Source organism: Lytechinus variegatus, chromosome 1 (assembly GCF_018143015.1).
Source record: "Lytechinus variegatus isolate NC3 chromosome 1, Lvar_3.0, whole genome shotgun sequence".
Classification (NCBI taxonomy): Eukaryota; Metazoa; Echinodermata; class Echinoidea; order Temnopleuroida; family Toxopneustidae; genus Lytechinus; species Lytechinus variegatus.
This window is the reverse complement of record NC_054740.1, coordinates 95,664,109-95,686,562: the sequence shown is the minus strand read 5'-3', so window position 1 is coordinate 95,686,562 and position 22,454 is coordinate 95,664,109. Positions and strand designations below refer to the sequence as shown.

At 35.1% G+C, this 22,454-nt stretch overlaps 1 protein-coding gene across 5 annotated transcripts in view; it reads left to right on the top strand.

The window, feature by feature from the left end:
• Positions 1–347: 347 nt before the first annotated feature.
• LOC121429472 (disco-interacting protein 2 homolog C-like) overlaps positions 348–22,454 on the top strand; it is a 68,931-nt gene continuing 46,824 nt past the window's right edge. The window contains exons 1-5 of one of the 5 annotated variants that reach the window (XM_041626533.1): positions 348–579; positions 17,125–17,226; positions 18,487–18,603; positions 19,741–19,950; positions 21,836–21,931. In XM_041626533.1, coding sequence (XP_041482467.1) covers positions 18,540–18,603; positions 19,741–19,950; positions 21,836–21,931 — 370 coding nt within the window. In that variant the 5' untranslated portion in view covers positions 348–579; positions 17,125–17,226; positions 18,487–18,539. Of the gene's footprint in view, positions 580–2,844; positions 3,083–5,442; positions 5,570–16,464; positions 16,621–17,124; positions 17,227–18,486; positions 18,604–19,740; positions 19,951–21,835; positions 21,932–22,454 lie in introns of those variants that run through there. The other 4 variants (XM_041626495.1, XM_041626504.1, XM_041626523.1 and 1 more) reach the window with 4 other exon arrangements.

Sequence of the window (22,454 nt, the reverse complement as noted above, 5' to 3'; positions counted from 1 at the left end):
ACTGCCAGTGTGTATTAGAGTATATGGATGTGTTTCCCCCCTCATTTTCACTTTCTTTTTATGAGATTTTATTCCATTTTATCCCTAATCTCAAATCATAGTGATAAGGAAGATCATATAAGGAAGAGCATATTAAATGCATACATACAGTGGTCTTTTCGTATGCACCATGGGCTTCTATAATCTGTGGTTTTTCTAGAGACACAAAAGATCCTCAGATTCTCTCCTATTCATTTCTTTTCTTCCCATTCAAAATAAAGTGGGGGATTTTTGGTTAGCTCACAGAACTCTAACTGTCCACAAATGAATTAGTGATCTGTATGGTGCAGTGGTTTTTCAAGTGAATTGGAAGAGGATTTGATTTGTGTTGTATCAGGTGAGCTTATCATGGGTGTTGCCTTGTGAAATGGGCTCTGTCCTGGTACTAGGTTGGAATGAGTATAGATCATGTTGTAGAGGGATTAAATCTACTATCTACATGTTCCGTTGATGATATTCTGTTTGCGTTCTACTGGACATAGTTATAGTCTTCCTTCGTGGCATCCATTTGGATGGTATGAGGAGAACACTGTTGCAGAGGTGAGGCCCCATTTTATTGATCACTTGGACCCAACTGAATCTAATTGAGAAACTAATGATTACTATCTGTGCAGACTGAAAGAAGCATATTGAGAAAGCATGACAATTTCATTTGTTGGTTACATGATGGGTCTGTCAAATACCTACATCTGTACTGCTTGTTCAGAAACATGTTGGTTGTTGCCTGTTGCTGGAGCTATTCGTAGGTCAGTTCTGTTCTCTGAAATTTGGTCCTATAGTCCTCCATATTGCTGATGTTTCATTGTTGGAGGTTGATATTGAATGTGAAATCTTATTCATTAGGATCCCATATGGTACCAAAGGACTTATTGCATTGGAGACTGGCAGTTTGTGACTTGTAGGCTGCAATGGTACATATTGAAACCTGTTTGTTGAATAGTGTATCTTCCAAGTTATCATTTCTGCTCTATGTCATTCTGTTTTTTTTTTAAAGGAACCATGCATTGTTTATAGATAGTGATGTCTTGCACATCAGGAGAGGAGACACAACTAAATGATCTTTGAACTTAAAATTGTCTCATTCCATATTTTGAGTGCATGCTTGTCAAATGCACTTGAATAACGTTGCATAGAATTATAATGGCATGCCATGCTTGATATTTCCATTGTCACATCTGTACTTCTCAAGTTTGGATCATACATGTTTGAAAACAGTTCTCAATTTGAATTTTCATCAGGATTTGTCATAGAGGGAAAAATGGCAAGGCAATCAGTGGATCTTTGTGTTTCAGACCGATTTGCTTCTGAATTTAATAGATTGACAAACATGACCCGAGTTTAGGTGCATGGGACCATGGAGAATGAAAATGAAAAGTTCATAACTTGCTTTCAATCCCTGGGTCTGGTTCATTGTGGTTACAGTATTTCTGGGAAACAATAAACTTCGTGTTTAGAGTGGCTTCAATCTACATATGTATGACTCTCTCAACAGTGATTCACCTAGCAAAGTAACATGATTTTTGTTTTCATGTGTCTTTTGTTTTGAAAGGTACTTCAAGATATTAGCCTACTTTATGACAGGTTACATGTAAACAGCATTCAGATAAAAGGAAGATGATTTAATGGCTACTTGAAATAAAGGGACGTAGTTGTGCAGTAGATCTATTCTCAAAGTTTTTTTTTAGATGTCTACTTTTTATTATTTTGCACCAAAGATATGATTGCTGTTTGTGTATTTGAATCCAATGCCTTTTGTGTGGTCTATGAATATATTATTTCTGTCACAGAGAAGAACATTTTGAAGACATTGATAAAATGATTTTCCAATTGTTCTGCCAAGTTCCCCGAGTCGTTGTCACGTAAAGCAGTGTTTGATTGATGTAGACTTCTGCTGTCTTCTTCAAGAACCCAACTCTGGTGCCTCTTCGCAATATACTGGAGGAATAATGGCTAGTCGAGCTGACCGACTGGAGCTAATTATGAGGATAATTTCTCTGTGAGTGACATCTCATCTATGGATAAATTGGTATGTGACCAGCCCTCTGGTATGCTGGTACTGAACTGAAGAGTTCAAGCATTCTGGCCTTCTGGGATTAACTTGTCCATCACAATGAGATGAGCAATATGAATATTATAGACTCATCTACTATTGTTGTTGCTCAGCCAGACCATGGCTGTAGAATATAAAACAAGAGATGTCTCTTTTCATTCTCTGTCATAAACATTGTGTTCCATGCCCCTTCCCATTTTGCTTTGTTGATCGTTGGTAATGCTTTGTTCTTCCAGTGTCTTTCAGTTTCATGAATATTACATCTGTTCGATTCCTTTTTCCTTTGTAGCGTGTCTCTTGAACTCTTCTTGTTTATTGGATTGGATTTGGTTTGGATTAAAGTTGCCAAGAGATAGAGAATGCATCCAGGATAACACTAACCGTAGTGTGAGCGGACTTCCTGGCATTGACACTAGTTTTGTCTGATAATTCCACATTGTTGCTTTGGATTTTGAGACATGTACCATTTAATTGTGCATATTTACACTTAAGTTTTGTGATCTGTTTATGCCTTAGTTTGAACTCCATCAAAGTTTGTATTCCAGCCTTTCTCCAATGTTTATTAGAGACCATTTGTAAAGTTTGTTGTATTCCAAGTCTTCTTTGTGTTTGCATTCAATACTAGTCCCAGATGTTTTATTTCCGATGGCTGCATAACTCTTTTCAAGATGATTTATGAATAAATTTTTACTGTGGATATCTTCATCCAGTACAGACAATCTAATGGAATATAAGAATATGAAGATGTGATAAATTGGATCAAAATTAAAGATGAACAATGGATGACATCTATCAAAACATTGTTATTAAACTGGATAAAGCCAATGCCTACTGGATATCTCCACGTACGCTATGTGAGCTAATTTAAAGGAACTGCTGAACATTACATTGGAACTATACTCAAAATGATGAAAGACAGTCATTCCAAAAGATGGCCAGCCCCCAACCAATATCTTTCTGGAACTTACATGATTATGTACGATTCAGAAATTGGTAAGTTAACTTCTCTATTAATTTGAAGTGGGAAAAAAGGTTGATTTCAATTCGCTAAACGAACAAACTTAAGTCATAGATTCTTTTACAAAATAACATGAAATAAAAAAAAATACATTAAAATAACGGTAATGAATTCTAGGTAATCGAATCTATATTAGTCCAGTTGGCCTTTAATTTTTTTAAGAGACAATCTAAAAACAATAGATAGATGATACCACTTTTTTAAACATAACTAGACAAAAGTTTATGAAATATATCTGCATGTCAAAATGTATAACATTACTTCAAATGCAATAAGTAATCCCAGGAATATTCATCTAACCATGGATAAAACTTGCACTGATATAGATGTTCCTTTTATATGACGGTCACAAGATGATACCTTTTTTTTATTAGTAAGGGAGGGGCTTTTCATGCATATTTTGATATCAGGAAATATTTTTTTTAAGGAAGTGGAATTCAGTCTTTTTATAGGTTCTCTGACTTCTTTGTATAGACTGGATATGTCACTTTTGACACTTTTTTCCAAGTTGTTTTAATACAGTAAATGTATTGTGTACTGTATGTATTTTTTTTTTCATTTCTTCTATGTAAATATTGGTATTGATGATTAAATTTGCTTTTAGACAAAATTAACGATGTAGAGAAGTATCAGATATTGTACTGGTTGGAAATTTTTATTTTGAAAATGTGACCATTAAAGATACCCTTCCATACACTGTGTTTGCTTGTAAACAAAGTTGTTTACATGACCTAGGGCCTGTTACATAAACAGTTACCATTATTGCAGTAATTTGCTATCCAATGGTAACTACCATGGTAACAATCAACAGCCAATCAAAATCAAGTATTCCAGATAAGTTACCATTTGGTGGGTAAGTAACTTTTATGCAACAGGGCCCATTTTTATTTAAACGTCAGACATTTGTTACAGGTGAGTGACTTCATCATCGTTGTCATCATTCTCTTTTGTATGGCTTGTTAGGTTGTTATGAAAAAGGACACATCCACCAGCATACACAGCAAAAACTGCGGTGTTAACTGGTGTACATAGAGGACCACACCAGTTATTTTACACCAGAGATAAATTGACTGTGTTAGTTTAGCACCTATAGGTGTTATTACAACACCTTTGGTTGTTACATGTACACTCTTTGGTGTTATATTTCAATCTCGAGGGTGTAATTTTAATACCAGAGGGTGTGGTCCTCTATTAATGCCAACTGGCGTCAATTTTAATACCACAGTTTTCACAGTGTAGCAATGAAAATTTCATTGATATTGGATGTGAAATAAGAAAGTTATAACAATATAATGAGAAACAAGGGTGTATTCAATGTCTTCCATTTTAGATTTTTAGACTTAAATGTCAAAATGAAATTTAACGTTTGAGATCTAAACTTGACAACTTATCATTTTTCAACTTCAAAAATAAAAATGAACATACAAAGTAAGCCTACAAGTACACTGTATTTTTATCAGACAAAATATGAAAGGCAGACAGTGACATTGTCCTTTTTATAGGCACATTTACCCCTCGCACTTTCAGAAAATAATTTGTTCTGGGACATTCATGAAATAGTTGTTTAGTTTCAAATTCATAAACATAAATATACTGCTAACAATTACAGTTGGAGGATTGCATGTCTTTTTCGTTTTCCTGTACAAATTATCATCAGTTATAGCCTCATCCAGCGTAGATCATGTTACAATGTCCTGTTGATGTGTGAAAGGTCGCAATGGTACTTACCTCTTGCAGAAATTGTTATTTAATTCCAACATGAGGGTATAGGATGAGGTCTACGCGTCAATAATGATGGCAGGCTCATTATTTTCCAAATTAGTATCATTTAAGGAAATACATGATATTTCTTATTTTAAAAGAAGAAAATTTGTACTTCCTATAATTTGAAACAAAAATAGTGGAAATTTTATTAGGTCAAAGCAGATCTATGTTTAATGTAGTACTTCAGGTGTATTGGTTTGAATGAGTGAATACCTTTAGAGTAATTGTAAGTCTCTTATCGTTAGCAAATAAATATTGGAGACTTAGAGTAAGCTTAACATGCATGTATCGTTTTTAGTATGCGCTAGGTAGTTTATACATGATATGGTCATATAAATTTTACTGCAATTTGTTGAAGCATTCAATCTAAAGAAAGACAACTGCATGTGTTGCTTTATTTTCAAGCAGATTTATAATATTTGTCCGCATACACCTGTACTGATACTAAACGAAGTTTTACAATAAGGATTTTACTGATTTTTTATTGGAAGATATCATAGGACTGATATTTTTACATTTGGAATGAGTATTTGATCAGTGACCATGATTCCTTAGCTTGGATTTGGCTGAAAATTCATTTTTAGAACATTATTTGACTTCAGAATATCAGAAGACTGATTTTGACCAGGATTAGTGAAAATATTTGACAATGTTTTCTGAGTGGGCCCTTGATGATAGTGTTATCAGCATAGACGAAGGTGGGTAATTATCTGTATTTTATTTTCTTATTTTCTATTTTCTATTTTCTACATGTATCAGAAGAGAGTTTACCATGACAATACAAAAAAAATAGAGAAAAAATTTTGACGGGAAGCCACCAAAAAATATGATATAAGAGCTTCTTTTTTTTTACTTTGTGATGTCATATGTGAGCAGCTTCCTCATATTACCATGAACTATAACTTAAAAATTAATTCATTTTTTAAAGAAACATAAAATTATACTTCTTATAGAATAAGGTAAGTAATGGCATGTCTGATATATCCTCTGCACAAATAAAATCATTTTCAATTTTTTTGAGAAATGCATTTACAGGGAGTTTGATTGATATATGGAAAAGCTCTTTGCCTATGACATCACAATACAATAATAAGAAAAAATTATAACTGTCTCATCCTTTGATCGATTTTTGTGAAATCTTCGCCAATATTTTTTTTATAAATAATCATTATGCTTTAATATTAATATCAACTTATGATGAGGGTGAACTGCCCCTTTAAGATATTTTACTTATTTTCATGAGAATTTTGATGGTAATAAACGGAAGCAGTAGTGGTGAAACAGGATGATATTACTTTATATCCAGCTGGCTCTGGTGATGTTTTTGAGTTGTTCTATTGGATGATGTTTAGATGGGTATATGGGGTCGGATGGATGGTTCATTGGTAATTAGCAAGGATGGGGGGTCCATATCCTGCCTCTTTAGAACCTCCCTTATCTCTATCGTACTTGGTTTCGTTTGGCCCCAATTTTTGTGACCATTATACTGATAAAGCCACATGCCTTATTCCACATTTTGGTTAATATTTCAATATACAGTTATGCTAACATATGGATAAGAGAAGTTTGGAATTGGAAGCAACAGTGTCTGCATGTGCAGACTAGAAATATTTTGCAGGAAATAACATTTGATATCCAGCATTGAAGGGAGGAATCTTAGGGTGCGTTTATTCGACACTTTTTTACCCTAGAATCATGATTAGAATCATGATTCATATCACGATTCTGCAGAATCACGATTGCGTTTAGTCGAAATTGAATATAATCATGATTAGAATCACAAACATGAAACACGAAAAAAGGGGCGTTTGGAAAGACGTTTCTGTAGAATCACGAACGAAAAAGGTCGTATGAACGATATCGTGATTTGAATCATGATTCTATGACGTCATTGTGTCGTGCTTCTTCCGGGTTCGACTCAAAGGCGCGCGCTGTGTTTCGTGCAGGTTAATTTTCGTGTAGCAGTATTGTCAGCATTTAGGAATTATCATTCTGTGTATTGTACCCCCGGGTTGTACTGTAGCGTCATTTGTATATTTCATTGTTTTCATCCATCATTTCTTCAAGTTCCAAAGGCACAAATTGGACTGACGATGAACTCAGGGCTCTGCTTGTGCTTTGGGCTCAGCCTGAAGCACAAGCATTCCTCACCGGGATTCACAGAAAAAAGACGATCCCTTTCAGCGGCGCTTGCGAGGGAGGGATTTCAACGGAGATGTGGCACCGCCTGTCGAGACAAAATTAACAGAATTCGTGCCCAGTACAGGACCATCATAGACAAGAAAAATCGATCGGGAGGTGGGAGGGAGGATGATGACCCCTTCTGGTTCCCGATCAAAAACAATACGAGGTACAATACACGGAATTCTGGAAGTAAAAGATTTATTTTTCGGAAGGCGAGTAAGCGTTGCACCTGCACAAACGATCGCGCGTTAGCTCCGGCGGCAGCAAAAATCTAGCAGCCGACGTGAAGTTAGAAACACGTGCGAAAATGTTGACCTATACTTCCTGGATCAAACTGCGCACTGTGATGCGCACTGGATCGGCCCGAATTCAGGGAGAAACAGCGTTAGAAAGATGGTCGTATAAACGCTGATTCTGTCGGATCGTGATTCATGCTGCTGTTTTGAATCATGATTCAAATGGTGATTCAAATCATGATTCTGGGTCGAGGTCGCATAAACGCAGCCTTAATATATACGTTCAAATTCAAAACCATGCCCATTTGCATATACCGTATGTTCTAGAAGTTCCAAGTAATGAAAAGTTGTTGATCTTTAATACACAGTACAGTGATTCATATCTGAAGAGAGAAACCAGATCAAAATATACATAGATTAACATCCCTTTTTGTGCAATTACTTTCTTAATTATTTTGGTTTGCACATAGTTGGCCATTACTGTCTTATACGGATGATGTGACATAGACGATATTACTAATCAATTGTTCAGGTGAATGTAAGCATCAATCTGTCAGTCTATTGCAAACAGCGACAAAATTTACAACCAGTTGTAAAAATAATGATCGTATCTCCTGATTTTGACCCCCCCCCCCTCCACAAACATATATCAAAAAGATGACAGCCCGAATTGATTATTAAAAAACCTATCCTTTGAAATTATTTCTAATTTCAAATACATGTACTCATCAGGTCTGTCTTGAAGGTTATGCTGAGAATATTTCACACGCTTTGTATTGTAGGGTAGCGGTTACATGTATGTGGTATACCATATCCTGTTCATATTAAGAGATGAAAGAAAGCAACTGATAAATTGGATTCAACAAATTAATTATGTGTACGAGTATCTGTAAAAGTTTCTTACTTTCAGAGTTTACATTTATTGCAAGGTATGATAAGTGAAAGTAGAGATCAAATCACTATTAAACTTGGATAGACCATGGACCATGGATAGATGCTAGTAAACATGGTTTAATCATTGATCATCCTTTAAAAGTATTTAGATACTGTTAAAAAAAATCAGACTTTAATCTTATTGTTAAAGAGTAACATCCTTCTTTCTCATTTATATCACAATTTTTTCTCAGTTTTATTTTGTATTTTAGCGTCATGGGTTATTACAATCAGAGTAACTTAATTATCTCATTTGACTATTTAAAAATGTTTTTGTTTTTCCTCATTTTTTTTAATGTGTGGGCGTGTGTGTATTTCAAACAAGTAAAATAAAATTTCTTTTAAATTCAAGGCATAAGGTCCCCACTTGTTTCTTATATGGGTTTAATCCATTGATGTCATTTACTGTCAATTGCTTTATTTTGCAGAAAAGATACATTTGGACAGAAATGGATTTGACACTATTTGAACATAAACTGTTTGAAAAATAAGTGGACTTGGGCAAAGTGATTATTCTAGGTTTGTTGTGTGTTCTGTTTGGCAAAACATTATTAATCAAGTAATATCTATATCAAGTGTAAAAACACTTGAAACTTGAAGAGGGCATTTTTTGACAAAAATGGCACCCCATAATAGTCACAAAAATCAAATTTACTGTAGCTTGGGGGGTTTGAGTTGATAAGTTATCAATTCTGATTGGTTAACAATACATAATGATGCCAAATAATGGTGTAAATGTCACACTAATACTGATAGAGCACTTGTAAATGAAAATAGAATTCCATTAAAAACCTGCCTCTTCTTGTACTGTATGAATGTGTCGTTACTTATATCTATAGATTTTTTAAAGTAACAATCTTGAACATGCAAAAACACAGTGTGAGTCATGCTGGAGGTTTCGTTAAGGATTGGAAAGCTTACAAATGCTTGAATTTCTTTGCTATCAATCTAATTAACATCTCCCTTTAACCAGCGACAACTAGGCTAGTACATCCTGCCTGGCCCGTCAAGTGGAGAAGTGGATTCCCATTTAGCATTGGATTCCACATAGGACACATGTATGTTAGGGGAGAGCGTAGGCCTACATGCAGTTTGATTACCGTCTGTCTTATTGAAAACTTTATCAAATTCTTCTGTTGAACTGTCCATACTTCCTGTATCTTTATTATGACATTAGATGTGAAGTCTCAATTGGAGTATTGGCAGGCTTTATGCCTACTTGTATTATGATTGATTCATATCTTGTGTCTGAAGTTGTTACTTTGCTTGGAAGGATGGATAGATGTTTGGCATAATAGATGTATTCATACCAAATTGTGTACCATTGGATTTCATCAGACGTTTTCCTTTTCTTCATCCATTGCAGCAGAACAGAAATCTATCAGATTTTGTGCATTGAATTTGCTGTAATCACGAAGATGACTATTTCGTGGCCATCTTTATTTTGGAAATTTCTTGGAAGTGACCTTCTTTGATCATCTTACTATAGGCCTACCTGTCATAGGCTCAAGTGGAATTTAGAAGATATTACTTGGAAAATGTTTGTGATTGATCAACAATATTTCTGCTGCTTGTGGAAATAGGAAAATTATAATATTTTTGTATTCTGTTTTTATTTCATCAGATTTAAATTGTTTAGTTGAGATGTTAGATCCATGTTGTTTTCTACTGTCTCAATATCTTAGACATGCACATAGCAAATGTGACAAGTTGAGGTTTATGCTGGTTCATAATCACTGACAAAATGCCCAACGGAATACATTTTATAGGCCTATGCATTTCATTTGATAATACTGCCGTATCATTACTTGTAATCTTTCACCATAAAACTAATGTTAGTTTGATTAATTGTACTTATTGAAGGCTATACAAATGACACTATGCCATCTGTAAGGTCTTACTTTGAAATGGAAATGAAAGGGTCTGGTTGTCTAGACCTCATGATTATGTGGTTATCCATCGCTTGTATGCAGGCAGTCATGTATGGTAGGCTTACTACATGTATCATGCAATGTTATATGAAAAAAAAAAGTTTTTTTTTGTTGTGCTTCAAACACATTATTGGATTGTGGATGAAGTGATGTGTAACATGAAGGTTATTATGTAGAACTGGATGAGCTTGGAAAATTTTACATAAAAAAAAAATCAGAATTGTTCAACAGGCCAAAATTTATATGATACAGATCCATATTAAAAGAGGAGGTTCATGGCGTGCATTTGAACTTTTTTTGCGCTGTTCAACTCCCTTGAGTCATTTAATGACTCACATACCACCTATACCACAATATGTACTTTGGGTTGTCTGAAAAACAAGAATCAAGATACATAGGAGAATGAAGGGTGGTCATGCTCCCCTAGCATACCCCTCCCCATCTCTAATTCAGTTCCACATTTAAGTGAATGTTTTGAATTCCATACATCATATTGTGAGATTGTATTTAAAGGACAAGTCCACCCCAACAAAAAGTTGATTCAAATAAAAAGCGAAAAATCCAACAAACAACACCGCAAGTTTCATCAAAATCAGTTGTAAAATAAGAAAGTTATGACATTTAAAGTTTCGCATAATTTCACAAAACAGTTGAATTCACATCCTTGTCGGTATGCAAATGAGGAGACTGACGATATCACTCACGATTTCTTTTGTATTTCATTATATGAAATATTCAATTTTTCTCCCTGTTGTCGTGTGAAACAATGCTTAGTTCCTCCCTGAACACGTGTAATTAGCATTGTTTAATGCTATATGGTTCAATGACGTTCCTTATTTTCAAATCTGTAAAAATGATATATTGTTAATTCAAACAATAAAAAACAAAAGAAATAGTGAGTGATGGACATTATATGGACTGTCTCATTTACATGTCACTGAGTTGTGCATATCACCGTTTTGTGATAAATAAGCAAAATTTGAAATGTCATAACTTTCGTATTTTACATCCGATTTAGATGAAATTTTCAGCATAATGATCGTTTGATTTTTCTCTTTTTATTCATATCAACATTTTTCTGGGGTGGACTTGACCTTTGATATAATTTGATACTAGTGCACTTACACATGTATGTTAACACCCCCTTAAAAATGGGGGGGGGGGTGTGACAGAGATGTGGAATGAGTCATCTTTTTTTCAAGATGAATATTGAATTTCATCTTTAAGGGCAACATCATCTTACATGTAATTGCAAGAATTCCTATTAAGTCCCAGTGGCTAACAAAAATGAAATTGAACACCAAGATATGGCTTCTTTCCAAAAGGAATTCCCTTTAATATTTCTTAATGTGGCATTTTGCCAGTTTCTTCCTTGTTTCCATCCTGTCGTATCATAACTTGAGATTTTTCATGAAATTATGAATTTACATGACCGTATTACTAATACTGTGGTTTGTAGCGTGAATATACATGTACTGTCCGACTAGAAAGCAAAGCGAAGAGATTTAAGTAGACGCTAGGGATCAGCAAGCTTGATGTAGAAAGGAGGACACAGCTGTACTTCTAACATCTCCGTCCCAGACAATATTAATAAGAGAGAAATATTTCTTGGCTTTAACTGGTGAACCATTGACCTGGATAATTCCACATTTTCCTTTTAGCATTTGTGCAGCTGATGTTTGCCAATCATTTTGCCATGAAATTCAAAATCGGTGTGGTATGGAAAGATAAAAGTTTCCTTGTATCAGGTGAACATTGTGAATTAACTTGATTAATTTGCCTTGTTTTAAGATAAAATCATTCCAAGCAGCTGATGCTTTCGGTTCTTCCTTCACACGCAAATACATTTGATTTATAGATAATGAATATTGGTATAAAGCTTTTACTTGAAAATTGAAATGTCATCTAGTCATTAAATGAGTAAACCATATACACAGTGAATTGAGTAGCATGCAGCAGGTTTAATTTACATGTTTTTCTCTTCATGAAAATTATATTTTTGTGTGATTTTTATAGATTTTATTGCATTTACACATATTTCTGGTCATATGATATTACTTTGCAGGATTGACGTAAAGCTTTAGAAGCATGCAAGTTGTATGATTTGTAAAGTCCAGACTAAATATTTTCAAAATGTTTCACCTTTGAATTTCTCTTTAGTAGTTTCTCCTCCATGTACCTCCTGTCCATCTCTCTCTCCCCCCATCTTATTCTTCATATTATTTTTATAAAGACTGTCCATCTTCCAACCTCCTCCTCCTCCTCCCCCTTTCTTCATGTTTTGCCAATCAACTTGAAGTGGAGAGGAATTTGTGGGTGACCTTTGTTGTTGTGTCTGCTTGTCTGAGCAGAATGGATCAATCATGCCAAGGGTCACACAGACCTCGATCTCGTTAGCTGGCTGGCTGTGGATTGCGGAAGACCTGCAGACCACAACGTGTTGCTGTTTCGCAAAATGCAGGGAACCCTACAATTCTCTAGTAAATGTATCCATCGGTGGTCTGTGAAGGAGCAAATCATTTCAGTTTCTGCGCCAACACTGCTCTAGGATTCTACATTGATCATGAATCAATGTATTTGTCAATATCATTGCAGATTACTTCTACTTTTGATATAGAAACATCAGCAAATATATCCTGTCTTATTGTGCAGCCGAGGAGCACCCTTGACAAGTTTTAGATGGTTTGACAAGCAGTTGTTGAAATACAAATTTTGTTTCATCTGAAAATCAGTCTTTTGCCAGTGTTTGCTTCTTCCTCTTCCAATGCTTCTTGCTAGGGCGTGGATTTATAAAAGGATATGACGAGTATTTTGCACTGCAGCAAATGGATGTAGGCTTACGTGGATTAGGAAATATTTTTGCCATCAATTATTTGATCTATGATGTGGCAGGAGAATTTGCAAGTAGCCAAGTACATCTTGCTCATTCATTCAATTCCATTCTTTGTGATTAGTTTGACTTACCTAATATTGATTAAAAAAACTACATGTTAAAAAAAAACTACATGTTTATTTTATGTGAATGGACCTGTTATGAATTGCCCTGATGTGAATGAAGCAGTTGAGAGTGAAAGTTGAGTTGCATATTATAAAACACCTCCAGGGGCTGTGATTTAATTATGGTTATGTTATGATTAAATCTTAGAGTTATGATACCCTGTGTCATTGTGAGGAAACTACTTCTATCCATGGGAATTCCCTTCTTTTTTAATTTTTGTTTTCAGTCCATATTTTGAACAAGGATTATTATGATGATGTATTTTTTAATATTTTTTTTTGCTTTCATTTCATTTATTGGTTTCTGCAACACTTTTTCATGAACATATTAACAAAGAAAATACAATAATATACATATAACTGACAAGCAAAACATACAAAAAAAATATAATAATAATGCATTTTCTATTAAAACATTGATTATTAGAAGGTTGCAGGGGTTGCCACTATAAGCTGAGCTTGACTGCGTGGCAACCCCAGAAAACGATGATAATTATTCTTACTACATTATCTTAACGTAAGGGTGCAGGTGCATAATGACGGAGGAGGGGGGGGGGGGGCGCTTGGTCCTCATAATGTATGCTTTATTTGTATTCTTATAGTTGTTGTTTTCCTGTTTTTTAAAACATGTGTTTCATAAGATATAGAGAAATAGCCTATTAACTTTGTGAATATTTATTCAATAATAGTGATTTAATACCTTTTTTGAAAGGAGAAATGAATCTTAACTGTTTCAGCGAACTAGGCAATGTATTTCATATGTCAGGCCCATGATGTCTAAGTGTTTTATGCGCTAATAGTGTTCTAGGATTTTCTAAGTGAATATTCTGACAAGTCCGTGTTGGATATGAATGTAAGTTGTTGTTATATGAAAAGAAATCGGTAAATACAGAAGGAAGCAGTTTGTAATGATATTTATACATGAAAATAGCTATTTGTATGGTATTTATATCATATATCTTATACGTTTTTAGACGATAAAAAAGAGGATCAGTGTGTGAAAGATATGTTGATTTTGTGCAGATTCTAACAGCTTTCTTTTGTAATAAAAGTAAATGTTCAAGGTTGGTTTTACTACAGTTTCCCCAAATAAGGTTACAATAATTAATATATGGTAGTATCAATGCATTGTATATCATTAAAAGGGAGTGCTCTGGCAAAAAATACTTCAATTTGTATATTTCGAGGGGGGGGGATAATATGTAATAATCCATAAACCTGCAAAACTGGGCATGGTGGCTGAGTAGAACACTGGTAGCATGCCTTCCTTGAAAATAGGTCATGGGTTCGACCCTAGTGACTTAAAGATCCAGACAGGACCCAAAAATTAAACTGACAATTTACATACCAATCGAAAGCTTATAAGCTACTAAATACAGCAAGGTATGCTTTATGCATTTTCACCGCTTCCCAGCTGAGTATTTTGCTTAAGAATATTCCAATTATCGGGCTTCGAACCCCGTTTAGAAAATAGGCTTTATTGTGCTTTTCACCTGCCTCGAGACCGTGACGTCACGTTGTGTAAGAAGCGTCGTGATTCCATAGGTTTGTACACAGAAAAACTGGGTGATTTTTTTGTTTTCCAGATAACGCATTTCATTCTCTTCACTTCTATCACAGAGGGATATCACATATATTTTTTCCCACAAGCTTGAATTTATGAAATCTACAGTTTTGAACTAGTTTTTGCCATATTTTATTTCCTGCTTATTTGGCGCAGATTTCAATTCTATCTGCATTTTGATTATGTATAACAACTTTTCCTGACATAGCAATTTAGGCCCAATAAGAGCCAAACAAAGAAATCACAAAAAAAAGGTAGTGAATAGTTGTAGGTTTACAACAATTTGAACAGTGAATAATTTTGAGTGCCATTTTCATCTGAAAAAAAAAAATGGAATTCATAACATGGAAATGGAAGAAAATACCCAATGCTTTTGTACACAAACCTATGGAATCACAACCCTCCAGACACAACGTGACGTCATCATTTCCAGGCGACGTGGGGGTGCTCAATCAAAGCGTAATTTGGAGGAGCAGTTTCTTCGATTTTTATTTAATATTTTTAACTATTGGAAGGAGATATATGTAATATTTTTGGTATATTTGTATTGTATGAATCATTACTTTTATTTTTATGTATGATTGTTTTTACACCGGTCAGGGTCTTTAAGAAAATGGCTCATTCTGCCCTACATGTATAACAAGTGACAAGTCACTCAGCAGTTAGATTAATGAAGGGTAATGATAGCATATTGCTCAAAATTGTTTGAGTAGAATTCATTTATGTTTGATGTCCTTTACACCCTAACTCATTTGGGGTTTAGGCCTACTTCATGTAATTATTCATGTAGTCTGGTAATGATTTGGAATGGCTAAACATGCTTTTGGAGATTTGCCATACATGTAATTAAAAATGGGCTGCGAGAATGAAAAAAAATCCTCTAGTCTCAATTTGTTTGTTCATTCAAGTAAGATTTTTAATGCAAGAATATCATAGTTGGCTAAATGAAATACCATCACAGTATATATCCACTGGATATGACAAACATCACAATTTTTATTATTTCTTTCCCCTGGAGCTCACAAGATTTGTTTGAGAGTGAAAGGAGAATGTCTATATTGCGGTTCTAACCATGGTTGGTTTCGTATCTATTGTTATTTTCATTTGTGCATTCATTTTACAATGCCGGTGTGCATTCAACAATGTGGATATTCCTATTAGTCATAGCATGAACTTTGGTTCAGAGAAATTCATGTATCATACTTACCGTCATGCCCTATTGCTCATGTATGTTGGGGGTATGGCCAGTCTGCAACATTATATACAGGAATGTTGCAGACTGCACGACCTTGCTGTTTCTTTGTTTTGGGATATATTCATACTTTGCTGACTATGACGGAAGAGTTTCCTTTCAGATGAACAACTTTTAATGAAATAGATCCGCCAGGATTTGTTATCAGGACTTATGGTTTTCAAGTTATTCCATTCTATCTTGTTGGCTATTGAGAAGCAAACTGGTTCCTTTATCTATCACCAAGGAATTGAAAGTGATTTTGCCATTGAATGCATTTGCCCTATTTATTAGAGGCAAGTTTGTGCTTCACAAGATGCATTTCAACATTGGAAAGTTCAATTTATTTTGCAAAGTCATTCTTGTACCCAACTATTTGGATTTTTTTTTTGTCAGTGTACATGAAACTTTTCTCTACTGAATTTATTCTTTGGAGATCAAAGCAAGAGACCATAAAAGAACTGCTTCATAAAAACATTTTAAAAACAACAACCTCTAATTGATAACTACCAGGCTGGATTTGTGCTTTTGGTGAAAGCATAGTGAAAACTGTTTTCTTGGACCAAGTTATTAATTGAGGATTTAATTGTAGAAGTCATGGATTATCAAGTCGCCAGATCGCGACTATCTCATTTCCTGTTGGAAGGCAATGATGAATACATCTTTCAACCAGGTACAGCAGCATCCTCAAGAAATTGATTGTCAAATCTGGAACATTTCTACAATGATTTTATATCTTTTGCCACTTACTAGTATTTCATTGATAAATATTGTTTTCTATTTTCATTTTAAAGAAAACAAATTCTTGACAAATTGTGAAATTTGAAAACAAGTTGGTAAATTGTTTGTTCTGATTAATGCTTTAGGTGCAAGTTCATTACAAATAGTTTGTGACTTAACCATTCTTGTTTGTGTTAAATTCAATTCATAAGTGATTAGAATTGGCCAATGCCCATTACCATCTATATTTTTGGTTGCTTATATCTTCAGTACTTCTGTGATAATTTTAACAAATTGAAGTTTCTGTAACATCTTTCACATGTGCAACCATTGATATATATGGATGACTGTGGCTATTGACCAAGTATGATTGTATGTTGTCTGAGAGCATTTAAAGCAATAATTTCATTACATGTCTTTATTTTCTTTCTTTTCTTTCTTTTTTTTTATTTTGCAGGAGGACCCCCAGATCAAGGTGCTGGTTCAGGAGGGGTGGGGCGCAGAAGTTCAAGGAGTAGGAGGAGAGAACACCATGAACCAGAAACAAGATATAGATCAGGTTTGTTCCCATCTTTTAATTTGCTGACTGAACTCATACCCTATAGAAAGACTCAAATCTCTAATTGTAAAAAGTACAATTTTGTTACCATTTGCTTCTGTTTTGATGTTGTATTTTTATCAAATTTGATTTTTTTTAAATGATTTTTTTCTTCAAATAATAGTTTCATTGGATTTTAAAGTTTTAGTGACCTTAGAAATTTTGGATTCCTGCTACTTAACATATTTTAGGCTGTAGAAACCACATCTCTTTGTAGGAGAAAGTTTATCCCTGATGATTTTTTTTTAAATGTATATCAAGTTGTACGTTGAATCCATGATTTATTTTTGCAAATTTAATAGCTATTCGGTCTAATATTTGCATGTTTAAATGATATGTTTATGAACTAAGTTTTTTTTGGCAAAGTGCAAACATGTAAGTAGATGAAGTGGAAATGGACCATTTTGGCATCAGACTAAATGATAACTAAACCAAGTTATGGTAGGAACAAAGGAAAATTTGGTGGAATCACAGTAGGTTGCAGCTGCAACGGACAGGCCAATTTGTGTGGCGGACGTTGCATGCAAGCAGCGCACTATGCTAGTGTACTGCATAAAGGTGGATAAACTTATTTCATCCTCCTCTATGGTGGACGTAATACGACTGTGATGCTACAAAAATGGAAATCATTTTGCAAAAGTGGAGAAAGAATTCACTGAAAATTGTCCAAATTTCGCTAAAAAAAAGAAATATGCGGCAAATTCCTCTCCCACTTTTTGGACCCTGGTAAACCCTGGCCAGTGCAGCATAATTGCATGCATGCACTTCTGACATGCACAACAGATGTTGACTTTTTCCCATGTGGCATTGCAAATTTCGGCCTGTTTGCTGCAAGCTATAGGTGGCGCACTGTATGTGAATCCACCGATTTGGACCCAATTTAATGTAGACAAAGTGGTTTTAGCAACAAAAGTGTTTAATACTATGAGAATAAGACCATCCGCTAGTAGATGAAGAAGTGGATACATTCCTGGTTGTTATACCTTCTAAGGCCATATAAAGAGAAGTGAAAAGTACATAGGCCTACATGCTATGTATATAGTGTTGGAATGTGGAAGTCTGCCAGGTCAACTGCAAGTCAACACATCAATCTAAATTTATCTTCTAATTATAACTGATGAACTGTTATGATATGATTAGGAATTGTTGGATTATCTTGTTTGTTTCCTAATAAGCGTTGCTTGTGTCTTCTCATTGTATTTCATCCTGTACGTCGTGTAGATATTCGGGAGGAGGCGGTGAAAGCAGCCCTTGCCAAACACAATGACCTTCAGATGCCCCTACCTTCCAAAAGACATTCGCTGCATGCCAACGTTGTTCCCATAGAAACACCACCAGGTCAGTGAACTTTTCTGTGTATTGCAGATTTGTATTTCCATGAAACAGGAAGCTAGTTCTTAAGATATTTCTTCACAATATTTGTAGCATTTATATGATACTTTTGTTTTAATTAACATGATCTTTTTCCTTTCTGTAGTTCTATTTTCTGTTGAACTGCCGCACTACAATGCTCAATAATAACATGATTCTATTGCACTTACAGTAATGAAGACAATCGGTAATAAATAACTAATTTAGGTTTCAATCTCTTGAAGGTTGTGCACTACATTATGTATGCATTGATCATAAATCTCTCCTACTTTCATTTTACATTATACAGATATTGACTGATGGGGTGTGTACCGTAATATAAACATTCTTTGGACCGCCGGATTTGTATTTTCCCGAGGAGTTATATTTTCCAGAAGCATGCAGCGCTGAGGGAAAATATGATCCCGAGGGAAAATATTAATCCTCTAGGTGGTCCAAAGAATGTTTTTTTAACACATCCCATCAGTCAATATCTGTTATATTAGATAGCCTCTAATGATGAAGATAAGGCCTAATGATGCGCGCAGCATGTTTATGATATTCACAGTGATTGATTGAACTGGTACCTATAGATCTAAAGTTAGATCTTGATCTATAGATATCTAAGTAACGTTAGTCTAACGCAGTGAATGACCCTTTTCTAGTCAAATCAACTTTGTTTAGGCCTAGCCCTAGATCTAAATCTAAGTTCGAGCCCAGTCCAGGTCCAGGACCCAAGGCAGGCCGATAATGCATGCTAACATCTAATCCACAAGAGGGCGCCATACATGTAGAAAAATATATTCATGGACCGGTTGGTCAATATATTCATCGAAGGTGGACCTGCTGGGAAAATACATTGATTTCGATCATATCACGTGATGCGCTATGGACCAATCGCGCTTGGCTATCTGTCTTGGCTATCTAATATTTGTTAATATTCATATCCTCTGCTTCAATTCACTCTATTTAAATACAGACAGTTGTACTTCCTTTCTATATTAGTGGTATTAATTTGAACTTGATTTTTTGAAAGATATGATTTTTATTTTGTGAATCACTCTGATTCAATTGTAAAACATGCTTTGTTTATTTTTGTTTCTTCTCCATCTTCTTCATCTTTAGAATCAGAGACAGATGATGATGACTCCATCTCCTCGTCCTCCTCTCATCACACACATGACATTGGGGCGGGGTCTTCAAGCTTCCATTATGTGGGTAGTGGTGAACCTGGTCTTAATCCACATTACCATAGACTGCAGCCAGCCAATGGACATGTTAGTGGTGGACGAGGGGCTGTGTCCGGTACGAGGGGTCTTGACATCGCAAGCAGCTGTAAGTCTGGGTTTTCTTATGACCTATCAGCAGACTACAACAGACAGTCACTCTGAGATGAATTAAATTGATTAAAGAAATTGATTGGTTGGATTTTCTAATGAAATCGGACCAAAAAAGTAGAAAGTTATGGATATTTCAAGAGAGCATAAAAATTTAACACATTGGTTATTTCACAGTTAGAGGGGCTCAGCCACTTTGTATTTGAAGAGTGGACAAAATATTGTATTCAGCTCTACGTCATTTCGAAATCTGTGCCAGAGGGGAAAAACATTGGGGAGGGGGGAACAGTCATCTTCATTAAAAAAAAAATGAATTTACATTCATTTAGATTATCTTCCACCTGTATAGAACTTCTTTAGTTAAAAATTGTATCTACATTCTGAGACCAAAATCTGTTTTTTCCTCTATTATCATCCTAAGCGTATGATTCATTGGATAATGCTTTGGAGTTCAAGAACGTCTACTCCCTTACAAATTAGTAGAAACAAACAACTTTGGGTGTTTTAAAGGGTTTGTACATATACATGACTCAAAATCTGGTGCAACGCCTGTTGGGTTTACACTTTTTGCCGTATAACACACATACACAAAAATAGTCCATCAAAGTGCACTTTGTTTTACACAAACATGGATGTTACATTCCCATATATTGTATAAATCCAGTCAACAGCACACAATAGAAAATAATAAAAACCAATGTATTTTTGTTCTCAATATTACATTTAAGTTTAAAAAAATATACAAGTATAAGAGTGCATTTAATATTCTCCTGTTTATACTGATTGTATTTTCCTTCTATCTTCTTTTAAACTTCCATGAAATGAATATAGAGGAGGTCATGCTCAATTTCAAGTGATTTCCAATTTCTGTTTTGATGGACTGATATTTCTGTACATAAAGATAGATGTCAAGAAATGTTATCAAACAACATTTGTTTTTGCTTCTTTAGTAGGTGCCAAACTGTCCTAATAGCAGACAAGGATATCTGATATCAAAATATTAAACATCACTTTCTTTATTCCAAGGAGGTAACTTAAGGTACTTTCTCATCCATGGGATGTGTAAGAGCTCTTAGTTCAAAGACCATGAGCGCTTTGTGTACTTCATAATTCATTTGTGACTGTGATGCCATAAATGCCTTCTCTGAAAACAGGAGACAAAGCAGACAGACAGAATGGGAAATAAATTACATTTGTGTTTGTCTTAAATGATCTTTTCCTCTCTCAATTGCCTTGGGGGTCGGATGTACTGAGCCACACACCCACCCAATAAATTGCTGCGGCAACTCCTTCGTGCCTATCCTTAGAAATTTCCTGTAGGAGAAGACGACATCCCACATTGGTCAACCTCCAGCCTCCTCTGATTCTTCACATATCCCCCTCAAGTTGAAATTAGTGTCAGAAAGAAAATATAACCATTGAATCATTAGGTCTTTACCAAACTCTGTCAAGGTTATTCAGCAATATATTTGGAAAATGAAGATCTGAGCAAATCTTTTTCCCCACCTCCACATCTGTCATAGTTTCTGCTGAATGTTGAAAGAAGCAGGCCGTTGCTCATGGCTATATTACACGCGACACATTCCCGCTGGTATTCAGTATCAGTGATTCCATTCAGGTCTTGTAGCAGACTTTAACAGGATAGATTTCATCAACTTCTCTTTCTTCATCTTAAACAAAGGAGATCATATTTAATTGTCATTTCATACCCTACAAAGCGCATTCCTTTGTGCAATAATATGAGGTAATAAGGGGTTTGAAATGCCCTTTAGGCAGGCTACATCTGTGATATGCTATGTGCATCTCAGTGTTTGAGACAAAGCATAGCAGGTTGAGGTATCATCACTCTACGATTCCTCTGTCCTGATTACGTTAAATCACAGGGTCTGGTGGCGCTGTGCAGCCGCCTCCTGACGTGACAGCAAGCTCGGGCCACATCGCGTACGTTCAGGGAACAAGCAAGCACGCAGACGATTCAGGTGAGTTGCCTTGACTTCCTTTCATATTTTTTTCATGAATTCTGCTATTGCTCTCCTTCCTCTCTTAGATTACTTGAGTAGCAACAAGGAATCTCTCTCAGCTCAGATGAGTAATCCAGTGTGCTATCACTATAACAACATGTGTTTGAAGTTGTCATTGGGAAAATAATAACTGGGGGCTGCATATCACTGATAAGCAGTTTGGAAGTTTCACCGTTGAGTGGAACTTACAATTTCTATTTTAACATGATAAGAAAGCTTCATTTCTGTGGAATGAATTATTCCATTATAAGGTATACTTATCTTGACAACTTTCATGCTTCATGATGTTTTATGGTATGACTGCAAAAATGAACTTAACCTTTTTTCAATCAAAGTGCTATTGTTTTGCATATGCACCTGTTGGCATGTGGACAGCAGTTTCCTGTTATGTTCATGGAGAAATTGAGATTATTTTATATGAGATATTTTTATCAATTTCTGTTTATTATTTAATAAGTTTAGAATTTGAATAATTTATCAG